General features: G+C 44.9%; 1 protein-coding gene across 1 annotated transcript in view; it reads left to right on the top strand.

Annotated features, from left to right (window-relative positions):
- Positions 1-14,594, top strand: part of slc4a5b (solute carrier family 4 member 5b) — an 81,040-nt gene that overhangs the window by 21,931 nt on the left and 44,515 nt on the right. The window contains exons 6-7 of the mRNA XM_060909615.1: positions 749-875; positions 9,326-9,486. Of these exons, the coding sequence (XP_060765598.1) occupies positions 749-875; positions 9,326-9,486 (288 nt within the window). The remainder of the gene's footprint in view (positions 1-748; positions 876-9,325; positions 9,487-14,594) is intronic.

Here is a 14,594-nt window from a genome sequence, read left to right as displayed (position 1 = left end):
TACACATATTTTTAAAAAAATGTATGAAGAGCATCCATGTTAACTAGGATTATAATTATATTTCACCCAAATTCTTCTTTTTGTTTTTGGCATAAAATTATGTTACTTGCTGTTGAATATAAATTATGGGTGTGTCAGAATGAATTCCACTTTTCAAATAATTCGAATATACTGAATAATATTTATGTTTGGGGTGGCTAATCATCCATTCTTGTAGCTAAATTACAAAGGATGCAGCTCAACATGGCCGAATCAAAGGCATACAAAGGCACTGCTGTCTGACCACAGAACACAACTCAGATATTCATACCTATGGACAATTTAGAGTAGGCAATTAACTTAACTGCATGTTTTTGGACTGTGGGGAAACCGGAGCGCCCGGAGGAAACCCACTGGGCTTGAACCCAGAACCTTCTTGCTGTGAAGCAACAGTGATAACCACTGCATCATCATACCCCCAATGCTGATGCATTCCTATCTCTATTTGAGGTCCTGTTTTCTACTTTTATTTGCCTCACATATCAGACTTTTTGTGTTAATGAGCCTTGTCCCATTAGGTAGGTAGGGCTCTGAATTAATGAGCCGGTCTTATTAAATTATATTGTCTTCTCATAATGTTCATACAGTTCTTTACTTCAGTAAGGTTCTTAGCTAGCTAAACCACCTCTGGTGACATGCCATCTGTGTGTGTGTGTGTGTGTGTGTGTGTGTGTGTGTGTGTGTGTGTGTGTGTGTGTGTGTGTGTCAGTGTCACCAGCTGCAGAGAGACTGCGTTGCATCCTTGGGGAGAAAGATGACACCACACCAACACTTTTCACAGAGATGGACACACTGCACCATGAAGGTGGAGAACTGGAGTGGAAGGAATCAGCAAGGTACCTCACACACATCATTTTCATAGACGCTTTTTATGATTATTCTGTTTTTAGTTCTTATTTGTTTTGTTTGTTGTATTGTTAACTATTTGAACTTTGCTTTTACATTGTCACTTTCATTTCTTAAGTGCACCTTTGGGGTTGTCACAAAAGTCATTTTGTTGTGATATACAATGACAATAAAGTGCTTGAACGTGAATTCGACCTCAAACTTGAGCAAAGAGCAAACATCAAATTCTATGTCAAATGCAGGAAATTGGCAACAGAGACCCTTGAAATGCTTCACAAGCACAGTCCTGCATTGTGCATCATTATTGTTGGATCACCTTGACTTCTCTCCTTTTGAAGTGCGAATGCAATTCAAAACACCTGGCTTATTGCTTCATTGCCGTAGGTTTGCTGAAGCATTTCAAAGGTCTCAGTTGCTGATCTACTCTCTGCTCTGTCATGACCCGGAGGCCATGGGAGCAGATTGGACCCAATGAGCAACTACTAGGAATGAACTGAGGCATACCTGATGAGTAGGTTCATGAGGAGAACAGGCAAGAAGCAGGCACAGCAACACAGTCTGAAAATCTCTTAGTTAAATCCAAGGAAGAAAGAGCGGCGGCAGAGTCACAGGTGACAATAATCCCAGGAGGAAAACAGAGCTGGAAAAAAACAGAGTCCTGAGTCAAAGTCCCAGTCAAAAATCCCAAAAATCAGCAGGCACCTCTCCTCCAGGCCACAGCCCTCCCAGTCAACCAGATACTATAGCCCCCAACCTCTTCGATGGACCTTTAGTAGTTTCCTGACTGTGTAGGCCTTTCCTCCATCAACAATCCCAGGAAGGGGAAGAGCCTTGGAAAGAGAGGAGAAGGGACTGGAGACCAGGGGTCTCAGTTGGGAAACATGAAAGGATGGGTGGAGGTGCTGCATAGACTTGGGCAATGCCAATCTCACAGTCGTGGGGTTAATGACCTTAGAAATAGGAAAGGGGCCAACAAACTTGGGGGCCAGCTTACATGAGGGAAACCTGAGAGGGAAATTGGCCATGGACAACATGACCGTTTGTCCCAGGCAGTAGACAGGAGCCGTCCTATGATGTCAATCTGCCATCCTTTTGTATGTGTGATTGGCATGCAACAGATGACATCTGGCACATGCCCAAATTCTGCAACAGCATTAGATAAAGGCTTGGGCCAAAGGAACAGACACCTCCTCCTCCTGTTTGGGGAAAAGAGGGGGCTGGTACTCGAGGCAACACTGGAAGGGAGTCAGCCCAGTGAATGATGAGGGAAGGCTGTTGTGGGCGTATTCAATCCAAGGAACTTCCTGGCTCCAGGAGGAAGAATCACCAGACATTAAGCATCATAGAGTGACCTCTAGCTTCTGATTGGTATGCTCTGTCTGCCCATTAGTCTGGGGTAACCTGTAACTCCTGGTAACCCGAGGAGAGGCTGGGAGCAGCCCCAATGAGCTTGCAGAACTCCTTCCAGAAGTGAGCAGAGAACTGAGGACAGCTGTCAAACACAATGTCCATAGGCAGACTGTGAATCCAGAATACCTGGGTGATAAACAGTTTTGCCATCTCTTTAGCTGAAGGCAGCTTAGGGAGGGGAACAAAGTGAGCAGCCTTAGAGAAGCAATTGATGATCATCATGATGCAAGTGTGACCCTTGGAGCTGGGGAGACCAGTGACAAAATCCCCCGCAATGTGGGACCAAGGATGGCCAGGTACAGGTAAGGGTCTTAATAGTCTGGTAGCAGGTTGGTTGGTTGTCTTGTTTCTGAAGCAGACATCACAGGCCGCCACAAAGGTCCTAATGTCTTTTGCCACATGGTTGGCCACCAGAAGTGTTGTCTGAGGATGGCAAGGGTCCAGGCTGTCCCAGGGTGACAGGCTAGGATACAGCTGTGTCCCCACTGAAGTACCTGGGAGTGCATAAAAGAAGGCACATAAAGACAGTTGGGTGGGCCATTACCTGGTCCTAGATCACTGTGCAGGGCATTTTGAACAGCAGTTTCTATGTTGAGCCAGGCAGCAGCCATGAGACAATGGGCAGGGAGGATGGGCTCAGCGGTACCTTGCTGAGAGTCCAGAGAAAACTGCCTGGAAAGAGCATCTGGCTTGATGTTCTTAGAGCCTGGTCTCAAGGAAAGCACAGAGTTGAAGCGGGAGAAAAACAATGACCACCTGGCTTGACGCGTGTTGAGGTGTTTAGGAGACCTGAGGTACTCAAGGTTCTTATGATTTGTCCATATGATGAAAAGAATCTTGGTCCCCTCCAACCAATGTCTCCACTCTTCCAGGGCTAACTTGATAGCTAGTAGTTCTCGATCACCAATGCCATAGTTGCGTTCCACTAGAGTTATGCAATGAGAAAAAAATGTGCAGGTGTGCACCTTGTTATTCTTGGCTGACCTCTGGGTCAGGACAGCTCCAACGCCCATGTCTGAGGCATCCACTTTGAGGATGAACTGAATGGCAAGGCCAGGAATGATGAGAACTGGTGCCATGGTGAATCTGCTCTTAAGAGAATGCACTCTCAGCATGGTTGGTCCATGAGAAGGGGTGCTTGAAAGATGTGAGTTCAGTTAGGGGAGCAGCGATGGTGCTATAATTCCTGATAAACCTCTGATAATAGTTAGCAAACCCCAAAAAGTGCTGCAGTTCCTTATGGGAAGAGGGAACAGGCCACTCAGAGACCACCTTGACCCTGTCAGAGTCCATTTGGACCACCCCAGGGGAAATCACAAAGCCCAAGAATGACATGTTGTGCTTGTGAAACTCGCACTTCTCTGCTTTGATGAGGAGTTGGTTCTCTAGGCGTCATTGCAGGACCTGTCTGACATGGAACCAATGGACCTCCAATGTGGGGGAGAAGATGAGTATATCGTTGAGATAAACAAAGATGAACTGGTTAATGAAATATCGTAAAACATCGCTGATCAGGGCTTGAAAGACAGAGGGGTGTTAGTGAGCCCAAATGGAAGAACTAGATATTCATAGTGGCCCGTAGGGGTGTTAAATGCCATTTTCCACTCATCTCCTTCTCTTATTCGCACAAGGTGGTAGGCATTGTGGATTCCAGCTTGGTAAAAAACTGAGCCCCCTGAAGTAACTCGAAGGCAGTGGACATGAGTGGTAGGGGATAGCAGTTCTTGACAGTGATAGCATTAAGTCCCCTATAGTCAATGCAGGGCCTGAGGGACTTGTCTTTCTTTTCCACAAAGAAGAACCCTACTCCAGCTGGAGAGGATGATGGATGAACAATGCCAGCTGCTAGACTCTGAGATGTATTTGTCCATGGCCTCCCACTCCAGGGGGGAAAGAGAATAGATATGACCCCTGGGAGGTGTGGTTCCAGGTAACAGCTCTATGGTGCAATCGTAGGGCTGGTGTGGAGGAAGAGAGGTGGTGCGAGCCTTACTGAACACCAAACAAAGGTCCAGATATTCGGGGGGTACATTGGAAAGATTTCTTGTCTCATCAGGACTAGTGACAAGAGGGGCCAGAGGAGACTGAGCAGAAAATAGGCAGGAGGCCAGGCAGCAAGTACTCCAAGAGAGAATGGTCCCGTTGCTCCAGTTAATGTGGGGGTTGTGGAGGTGTAACCAGGGAAGGCCAAGGATAGTAAACTCAAGGGAGTCATCCATGGCACAGAACGAAATTGATTTGACATGATTACCTGAAACCTTCAGGGTAACTGGGTCAGAGATACCGGAAATGGGACTGAGTTCATCCCTGTTCACAGCTCTGGTCACAAGGGGGCAATCTAGCTGACGCAATGGGGTGCCCAATTCTTCCACCCAGGAAGTTCTGATAAAGTTCTGGTCTGCACTGGAATCAATGAGGGCTTGAACAGACTGGGCCTTGTTTTGGAATGAACTCTCAATGGTCAACATTGACCTAGCAGCAGGGGATTTGTATATAGAGATGCCCACCAATATACCAATATACATCTACTGGTGGGCAGACCCTTTTATTGGGCAGTGGGAGATGAAATGTCCAAACTGTCTACAGTAAAAACAGGAGCTAGTTTCTCAACGGTGTCTTCTTTCATCTGTGTTTACCTGGGTCCTGCCTAATTGCATGGGCTCTGACTCACTGGGGGGTGGCACCCTCCGATGGAGAGGTGACAGGCCTGGGTTCAACCCTTTGGCTTCACCTCCAATCCCTTCTCTGATTAAGCAGCAGAAGGCGCGCGTCCACCCAACTGGCCAGGTCTACCAAGCCATCCAGGCTGTCAGGAAGGTCATGAGGTGCAATCTCATCCAAGATGACATGATTTAGCCCATGAAAAAGGCATCACACAAGGCACTCATGTTCCAGTCAACTGCTGCAGCAAGAGTCCGGAATTCGATGGAGTAATCATGAACTGAACATGCACCTTGCTTCAGGCCCATCAGTTGTCTCGCTGCTTCCCTGCCTTTGGGGGAATGGTCAAACTCCCTGAAATTCCCTCAGTGAACTCCCTGAAACTCAAACAGCAGGGCATCCTAGCATCCCAAACAGCTATTCCCCACTCTTGTGCCTTTCCTGTTAAGAGCATGATGATATAAGCTACACGGTTGCTCTCAGATGGGAAGGCAAACCCCTGAAGTTCCATGGCTATGGAGCACTGTGAGAGGAACGAACGGCAGATCCCAGGTGCACCATCATACAGCTGTGGAGCAGGTAGTCGAGGCTCACGGGGGGTTAAGGCCAGAGCAACCGGTTGACATGATCAAGTTTGTTTCATAATAAAATTTTTCTACAATGAGTTTGTTTTTCATAATGGCCATCAAAATAGAATGTTTGATTTCATATCATAATTTTAATTTATATTTACTTTCAAGAAAGGTTAAAGTGACACAGGTCGATGTGCTGGTTCAGGAATCATTTAATCCACATTTAATCCACGTTACAGGCACCAAAACAAATTTAAAATTGTATAAGCAGATATTCTGAGTTCAGTCTCTGTTGAATCAGTGCTGTGTGTGTGTCTTGCCACTATATTGTGCTTCAGGTTTGAGTTTTTGTTCCCTTTAAATTGGAGTAAGTAGGCTCCTACGGAAGTGTACTGTCCACTATAGACACATGCACACCTGTAGTATGTAGTAGCAACTACTTCATGAATTTTTTTAATGACAAAATTGAGAATATCTCATCTCATTATCTCTAGCCGCTTTATCCTGTTCTACAGGGTCGCAGGCAAGCTGGAGCCTATCCCAGCTGACTATGGGCGAAAGGCGGGGTACACCCTGGACAAGTCGCTAGGTCATCACAGGGCTAAAATTGAGAATATCCGACAAAAAATTCAAACTACTAATTTAAGGTCAGACAATGTAAGTGACCCTGTAGTTAACAATATACGGTAACTGTATCAGATCAGCAATTAGAATGTTTTACTCCCCTTAGAGAAACTGAATTACTTTCATTAATTTCAGCATCAAAAGCCTCAACTTGTGTACTAGATCCCTTACCTATACGTCTATTCAAACAGATAATACCTGAAGTAATTGAACAAATAATAAATTCTTCTCTTACGATTGGCTATGTACCCAAATCCTTTAAACTAGCAGTTATCAAACCCCTGATTAAAAAAAACCTGACCTTGATCCCTGTCAGCTGTCTAATTATTGGCCAATATCAAACCTCCTCTTTATCTCCAAGATCCTTGAAAAAGCTGTGGCACAGCAGTTATGCTTATATTTACATAGGAATAACATCCATGAAATTTATCAGTCAGGATTTAGACCTCATCATAGCACAGAGACAGCTCTGGTTAAAGTAGTAAATGACCTACTGTTGGTGTCTGATCAGGGCTGTGTCTCGCTGCTTGTGTTGCTTGACCTTAATGCAGCATTTGATACCACTGATCATTTCATTCTTCTGGATAGACTAGAAAATGTTGTGGGAGTTAAGGGAACTGCCCTCTCCTGGCTCAGGTCTTATTTAACTGATTGCTATCAGTATGTTGATGTAAATGGTGATTTTTCTAGACATACTGAGGTAAAGTTTGGTGTTCCACAAGGTTCTGTCTTGGGTCCACTGCATTTTTCTTTATATATGTTACCTCTGGGTGATATTATTTGTAAACATTGTATTAGTTTCCACTGTTATGCTGATGACACACAGTTGGATGTTTCTGCAAAACCTGATGAGAGACACCAGCTTAATAGAATTGAGGAATGTGTGAAGGACATTAGACACTGGATGCTTATTAACTTCCTTCTGCTTAACTCTGACAAGACTGAAGTATTTGTACTAGGACCACATGCAGCTAGAAGTAAGTTTTCTGATGACACAGTAACTCTGGATGGCCTTTCTGTTTCTTCATGTGCAGCAGTAAAAGACCTCGGAGTGATTATTGACCACAGGCTTTCATTTGAAACTCACATTGATAACATCAGCCGGATAGCTTTCTTTCATCTCAGAAATATTGCTAAGATAAGAAATTTAATGTCACTACATGACGCGGAAAAACTAGTTCATGCTTTCGTTACCTCCAGGTTGGATTATTGTAATGCCTTACTGTCTGGATGTTCCAATAAGTGCATAAACAAGCTCCAGTTAGTTCAAAATGCAGCAGCAAGAGTCCTTACTAGAACTAGAAAATATGACCACATCACCCCTGTCTTATCCACACTTCTTTGGCTCCCAATCAAATTTCGTATTGATTATAAAATACTACTATTGACCTTTAAAGCACTGAATGGTCTCGCACCACAGTACCTGAGTGAACTTCTGGTCCTCTATGACCCACCACGCCTGCTTAGATCAAAAGGTGCAGGCTATCTGCTGGTACTTCGTATAGTGAAGGCTACATCAGGGGGCAGAGCCTTTTCTTACAAAGCCCCACGGTTATGGAACAGCCTTCCAAGTAATGTTCAGGAATCAGACACAGTCTCCGCATTTAAGTCTAGGCTGAAAACATATCTGTTGAGTCAAACCTTTTGTTAATGGTGTTTATGAGGTAAAGGTGTAGATCTGGAGGGTCCTCAGACATAGAGTGTTTTGGTAAACTGGGATGTATGGATGCTGTCAGTCCCCCACTTGCTTGCTCACTCGAGTTTGTTGACAGTGTAGTGGCTGGCTGCTTTATGTCCCGGGGCTCCCTCATGCCTGTGTTACCTTCTGGCTCTCCCCTTTTAGTTATGCTGTCATAGTTAGTTGCTGGAGTCCCTGCTTGTACTCACTGCAATATGTATACTGTTCCTACTTATTCAGGTGACATTGGGCATACCTAACAACCTGTGTTCTCTCTCTCTCTCTCTCTCTCTCTCTCTCTCCCCACACACACACACACACACACAAATCTGTCCCTCTGAGTTACATGTCGGTCCTGGGATCGAGATGCTGACCTCTTCTGCTCCTCGGACCTGCCTGATCCATCCTGGTGCCGTGTCTGGTTGGAGTCTCATCGCATCGCTCCTGTGGAGGACGGCCCCATGTGGACAGTTGAAAGTCACACCTGGAGGATGCTCTGGACACTTACAGTAATGCTTTTATGGCTGAGGACTGCAGTTGACTTGCTAACTTTAGGACTGCAGTTGTCATGAACAGTTTTGCACTCAAGTTTCCATCAATGAAGAGTTTATAACATCAACGAAACTGACTTCATGTTAAAACTGTTAATGTTATAGTCATGTTGTCTGTTGTTGCCCAAATGAGGATGGGTTCTCTTTTGAGTCTGGTTCCTCTCGAGGTTTCTTCCTCATGTCATCTGAGGGAGTTTTTCCTTGCCACCGTCATCACAGGCTTGCTCATTGGGGATAGATTAGGGATAAAATTAGCTCATGTTTTAAGTCGTTCAAATTCTGTAAAGCTGTTTTGCAACAATGTTTATTGTTAAAAGAGCTATACAAATAAACTTGACTTGACTATTGCTGCCATACCAGAAAAAAAGAAAAAAAAATTCAGTATTACGTAATAACATGAAAAGCTTATTGTTATAACTTATTTTTCATTTTTACTTATTTTTCTTTTTTTCATTTTTCATTGTTATAACTTATTTTTCATGTTGTAACAATATATTTTCATGTTATGTGAAACATTTCAGAACATGATAATTTGGTTTCACATTCATTATAACATGATCATTTATATTGTTGAAATGTGAAACTTCATGTTATGATTATTTTAAACTCATTTGAATACTTGAAAACTCAGGTTTGAATGAGGTATGCAAAGAACAAACTGGGTAATATGTCTCATTTACTGTACATGATTTGATCAAGTTCTATTTCATGCTTGGGTTGAGTCATGGTGAGATTTCTATTGTTATTGAACTCGATGGATAACATTGTAATAAGTGTGCACACTCGAAGAAGGGTTTTAAAATACATGGGGCTATACAGAAGGAAGAATATGTCTGACCCGCTGGAGGTAGCTTGTAACCATGGAGCCATCCGTGCTCCTCCAGCTGATCAATGAGAAATTATGCTACAGTACCTCCAGTGTGTGTAATTGTGTGTTTTCTCAGGTGGGTGAAGTTTGAGGAGAAAGTGGAGGAAGGTGGAGAACGATGGAGCAAGCCACATGTTTCTACACTGTCACTGCACAGTCTATTTGAGCTGCGTACATGTTTACAGACTGGAAGCATTCTGTTGGGCCTGGAGGGCTACTCTCTGCCTCAAATAGTTGGTGAGTTTAATTGAGAAATGTGTAAGAATTGGCCAAAAACAGGAAGAAAATCACCAGAAAGTTGATGTCTATCTTAAACAAGGAAATGCACAATCCCTTGGACTTAATTCATTTTGATCTGTGATTCCAAACATACTGTTGAAAGCAATCAGATAGATGTGCATATTTATATGTCCCAAGTGTACGATCGGAATAGAATTTTCGCCACAAGCACAGTCCAGCATAGCTGGCTGTAAATGTCTCTGAAAGTGGGTGGAACACTGAAGCACAGGTAAGAAGGGAATGATGGTAACTTCTGCTTGTTTTATTTCTAAACAGCTTTTCAGCCACAAATACTGTGTGTCACACACTACACACACACACAAAACACGATAATGCTCCGTTTGGGGAAAGAAACTCCTCTCCACTCTTTCCCTCCTTATCAGTCCTCAGCCATCACTGCAAAACACACACACATACAGTATCAATTAAACACAAGTGTGATTGTTTTGCCATTCACCTTCCCTGGCCTCACCCTCCATTCACAAATTGGCACACTCGTACTGCCACACTGGCTTACTCTGCTCCGACGTTACAACATCATGACATCACAACATCAAAACCTGGTTTTATTCACTTTTTTATGGACTTGTTTGAAGAGTTCATTTTTTTTTTACATTTCTTCCATCTAGTCATCCAATAATGTTAAGTTCATTCAGAGGGTGTATTAAAAACGAGCTCTCCACAGAGCTTGGAAGCCACCATTTTGAGAAACGTATGTCACCACCCATTTATGGCAAGATGGAGGACATGCGAAGAAAGCACACAGCCAGGAAGTAATCAGGTTAAATTGTTTACATTGTACAATTTTTCTTTCGATCATCTCATCTCATCTTATTATCTCTAGCTGCTTTATCCTGTTCTACAGGGTTGCAGGCAAGCTGGAGCCTATCCCAGCTGACTACGGGCGAAAGGCGGGGTACACCCTGGACAAGTCACCAGGTCATCACAGAGCTGACACATAGACACAGACAACCATTCACACTCACATTCACACCTATGGTCAATTTAGAGCCACCAGTTAGCCTAACCTGCATGTCTTTGGACTGTGGGGGAAACTGGAGCACCCGGAAGAAACCCACGCAGACACGGGGAGAACATGCAAACTCCACACAGAAAACCCATGGGGCTTGAACCCGGACTTTCTTGCTGTGAGGCAACAGCGCTAACCACTACACCACCGTGCCGCCCTTCTTTTGATCAGTTTATGAAAATGTTTAAACTACCTCTCTGCAACCAGTTGAAATTTCAATGGGTTTGGGCCTTTTAATTCTGATTGAGGTGTTTATATGAAGCATTTCTATTCAGTTTGGACTTTTAAACCATTTATAATAAGAATATAAGGCTCCATGTAAACCCAGCCAAAGTTTGTCACAGGTCTGAAATATACTTTCGGGGGGTGGGGGGGTTTCATGTAGAGGTTTCAGAAAAACTGACTCTTTGTATTTCATTTACAGTTTTATTCTTTGACTTACAAAGAAGGAAAATAAACACATTTTACTTTTAAATGCAAATAAAACAAATAAAAACAAAAATGGCCTTATGGTCAAGTCAGTTTATTTGTATATGCTTTTAATGGATATTGTCGCAAAGCAGCTTTACAGAAGGAGACTTTAAACATAACTGCTTTAAACTTATGAATTTTGTCAGCGGGTGTGGGCACTTACAGACACAGTTGCAAGGGAGAGCGGATGTGTCGCAAACTGGTAGCCAAATCCAAATCATGAGACGAGAATCAGAGTCAGGTTCAGGCAAAGGGTCGGTTGATGTGCAAACAGAGTATAAGAGGAATATAACTTGCTCAGAGTCCGAATGTAAAAAACAGCAGGGTCAAAGTCAACTAAAGTCAGCACAAGTAGCAAACGGCTTGGTATGAGCAGGTACAAGGACACAAAATGATACTTTGCACTGAGTGTTTGTGATTATGGTCCTTAAGTAGAGTGCAAAGTATCGTTTTGTGTACCTGTACCTGCTCATACCAAGCCGTTTGCTACTTGTGCTGACTTTAGTTGAATTTGACCCTGCTGTTTTTTACATTGATTAGATTAGATTAGATTAGATTAGATTAGATTAGATTAGATTAGATTAGATTAGATTAGATTAGATTAGATAAAGCTTTATTGATCCCTTTGGGAGGGTTCCCTCAGGGAAATTAAGATTCCAGCAGCATCATTACAGATAAACAGAGAAAAGAAATAGAGAAAACTTCTAGATAAATTAAAATAAATTAAGTATTTATATATACAAATATAAAAGAATAAAATATGGGGAAGAGAGAAAGGGGGGGAGAAGTGGGGTTAGGGTAAGTGTGTGTGGGGGGGCAGGAAAGATATTGCACTTTATATTGCACATTATATTGCACATTGTCCGGTATTGCTTATTGTTAGGCTAGGCTACTGCTCCTTCCCGTCCTCTGTCCTCCTGTTACCCCTCCCCCCCCAGGGAGGAGTTGTACAGTCTGATGGCATGAGGGACAAAGGAGTTTTTGAGTCTGTTCATCCTGCACTTGGGAGGGAGCATTCTGTCACTGAACAGGCGCCTCTGGTTGCTGATGACGGTGTGCAGAGGGTGACTGGCATCGTCCATGATGTTCAATAGTTTGTCCATAGACTTCTTCTCTGCCACCGTCACCAGAGTCCAGCTTCGTGCCAACCACAGAGCCGGCCCGCCTGATCAGTTTGTCCAGCCTGGATGTGTCCTTCTTGGATGTGCTACCCCCCCAGCACACCACTGTGTAAAACAGGACACTGGCGACCACAGACTGATAGAACATCCACAGGAGTTTCCTACAGATGTTAAAGGACCGCAGCCTCCTAAGGAAGTATAGCCTGCTCTGTCCCTTCCGGTATAAGTGATTGGTGTTGCAAGTCCAGTCCAGCTTGCTGTCCAGCCACAGCCCAAGGTACTTGTAGGAATCCACGGCCTCCACCTCGACTCCCTCAATCAGAACTGGTCATGACCTTGGTCTGGACCTCCCAAAGTCAATGACCAGCTCCTTGGTCTTCGAGGTGTTGAGCTGCAGATGGTTCCTGTTGCACCACACAGCAAAGTCCCTGACCAGACTCCTATACTCCTCCTCTCTGTTGTCACTGATACACCCAACGATGGCTGTGTCATTGGCAAACTTCTGAATGTGACAGCTCCGAGTTGTAGCAGAAGTCTGCGGTGTACAGGGTGAAGAGAAGAGGGGCCAGCACCATGCCCTGGGGTGCTCCAGTGCTGCTAATTACAGTGTCAGACGTGATGTCCTTCAGCCTGACGTACTGCGGCCTGTCAGTGAGGTAGCTGGAGATCCAGGTGACCAGGCAGGGGTCCACTCGCATCCTGTTCAGTTTGTCCTGAAGCAGTAGGGGCTGGATGGTGTTGAAGGCACTCGAGAAGTCCAAGAAGAGGATCCTCACTGTGCCATTTCCCTTATCCAGATGCGAGTGGGCTCGGTGTAGCAGGTAGAGGATGGCGTCTTCCACAACAACACCTGCCCGGTATGTAAACTGCAGAGAGTCCTGGGCATGTTGTACCTGGGGTCTGAGGAGGCTGAGGAAGAGCCGTTCCAATGTCTTCATCAGATGTGAAGTGAGTGCCACTGTTTGGAAGTCGTTCAGCTTACTGGGCCGATTCTTTTTGGGAACTGGAACGATACATGATGTCTTCCAGAGGGCTGGCACTCTCCCCAGCTGCAGGTTGAGGTTGAAGATGCATTGGAGTGGTTCACCCAGTTCAGCAGCACAGGTCTTCAGTAGTCGTGGACACACCTTTTCCGGGCCTGCTGCTTTCCTGGGGTGAAGCTTCCTCAGTTGACCTCTGACCTGGTCTGCAGTAATGCATAGAGGCGTCCATGTTGAGGTGGGGGAGGAGGGGGCTGCTGTGATGACTGGGGGGAGGTGTGTTGAGGGAAGAAGGAGAGATGGCTGCAGTGAGGGAAAGGGTGGGGGGGACATGGGCTGGTTGAACTGATTGAAGAAGTCATTCAACTCATTCGCCCTCTCCACTGTCCCCTCAACGACTCTGGTCTTTGTATTGTGGCCTGTGATGGTTTTCACACCTTCCCAGACCTCCCTCACGCTGTTCTCCTTCAGCTTCTGCTCCACCTTTCTCCTGTAGCTGTCCTTAGCTTCCCTCATGCAGCGTTTCACCTCCTGCTGTGCTGCTTTCATCGCCTTCCTATCCCTGCTCCTGAAGGCGGCCTTCTTCCTGTTGAGGACAGCTTTGACTTCCTGTGTTACCCATGGCTTGTTATTAGGGTAACACTGTACAGTCTTAGCGGGGGAGACCACGTCTGTGCAGAAGTTGAGGTAATCTGTTAGACAGTGTGTCAGCCCCTCTATTGCCCCTTTTCCACCAAATCAGTTTCAGGGCTGGTTCGGGGCCAGTGCTTAGTTTGGAACCGGGTTTTCTGTTTCCACTGACAAAGAACTGGCTCTGGGGCCAGAACAACTGGTTCCAGGCTAACACCAGCTCTTTACTGGGCCAGAGGAAAGAACCGCTTATGTCACCGGGGAGGCGGAGTTGAGACCAACAACAATAGCAAGACCGCCAAAGCCGACATAACACCGGCTAAAGTTAGCTCATAACAAAGGCTAACATAACCATCTCACATTCAGTGTAAGTAAGACTCAAAACGTTATTAGGTTATTACCTGTCTCCTAGAACGTAATCGTCGTCCACTCAAAATCTGTCGATCAACACAAACATATTGGATCTGCCGTTTTCTGATCCCAATGAAGCACCGTAAAGCCAGAAGCAGCAGCTGTACAAATGCGAAGTCATCCATTATTGTTGTTGTTGCTTCGATGTTCGCGACAAGGCTTATGCAAATGCAGCGATGTAACTGACATATACAGTGACGTAATGACATGGCTCCCCTTAGCAACCCGAGCTATGGAAAAGCAAACTGGTTCTCAGCTGGCTCGCAAGTTGAACGAGTTGTGAACCAGCACCAGCACTGGCCCCAAACCAGCCCTGGAACTGATTTGGTGGAAAAGGGGTATATGTCCTCACAGTGTGGGCTAAGCAGCACATCCCAGTCCGTGATATCATAGCAGTCTCTGAGGGCATCTTCTATTTCAGGG

The sequence above is a fragment of the Neoarius graeffei genome, chromosome 25, assembly GCF_027579695.1.
Source record: "Neoarius graeffei isolate fNeoGra1 chromosome 25, fNeoGra1.pri, whole genome shotgun sequence".
NCBI classification, from domain to species: Eukaryota; Metazoa; Chordata; class Actinopteri; order Siluriformes; family Ariidae; genus Neoarius; species Neoarius graeffei.
Note: the sequence above shows the minus strand (reverse complement) of the source record. Positions and strands in the feature narration are given on the sequence as shown.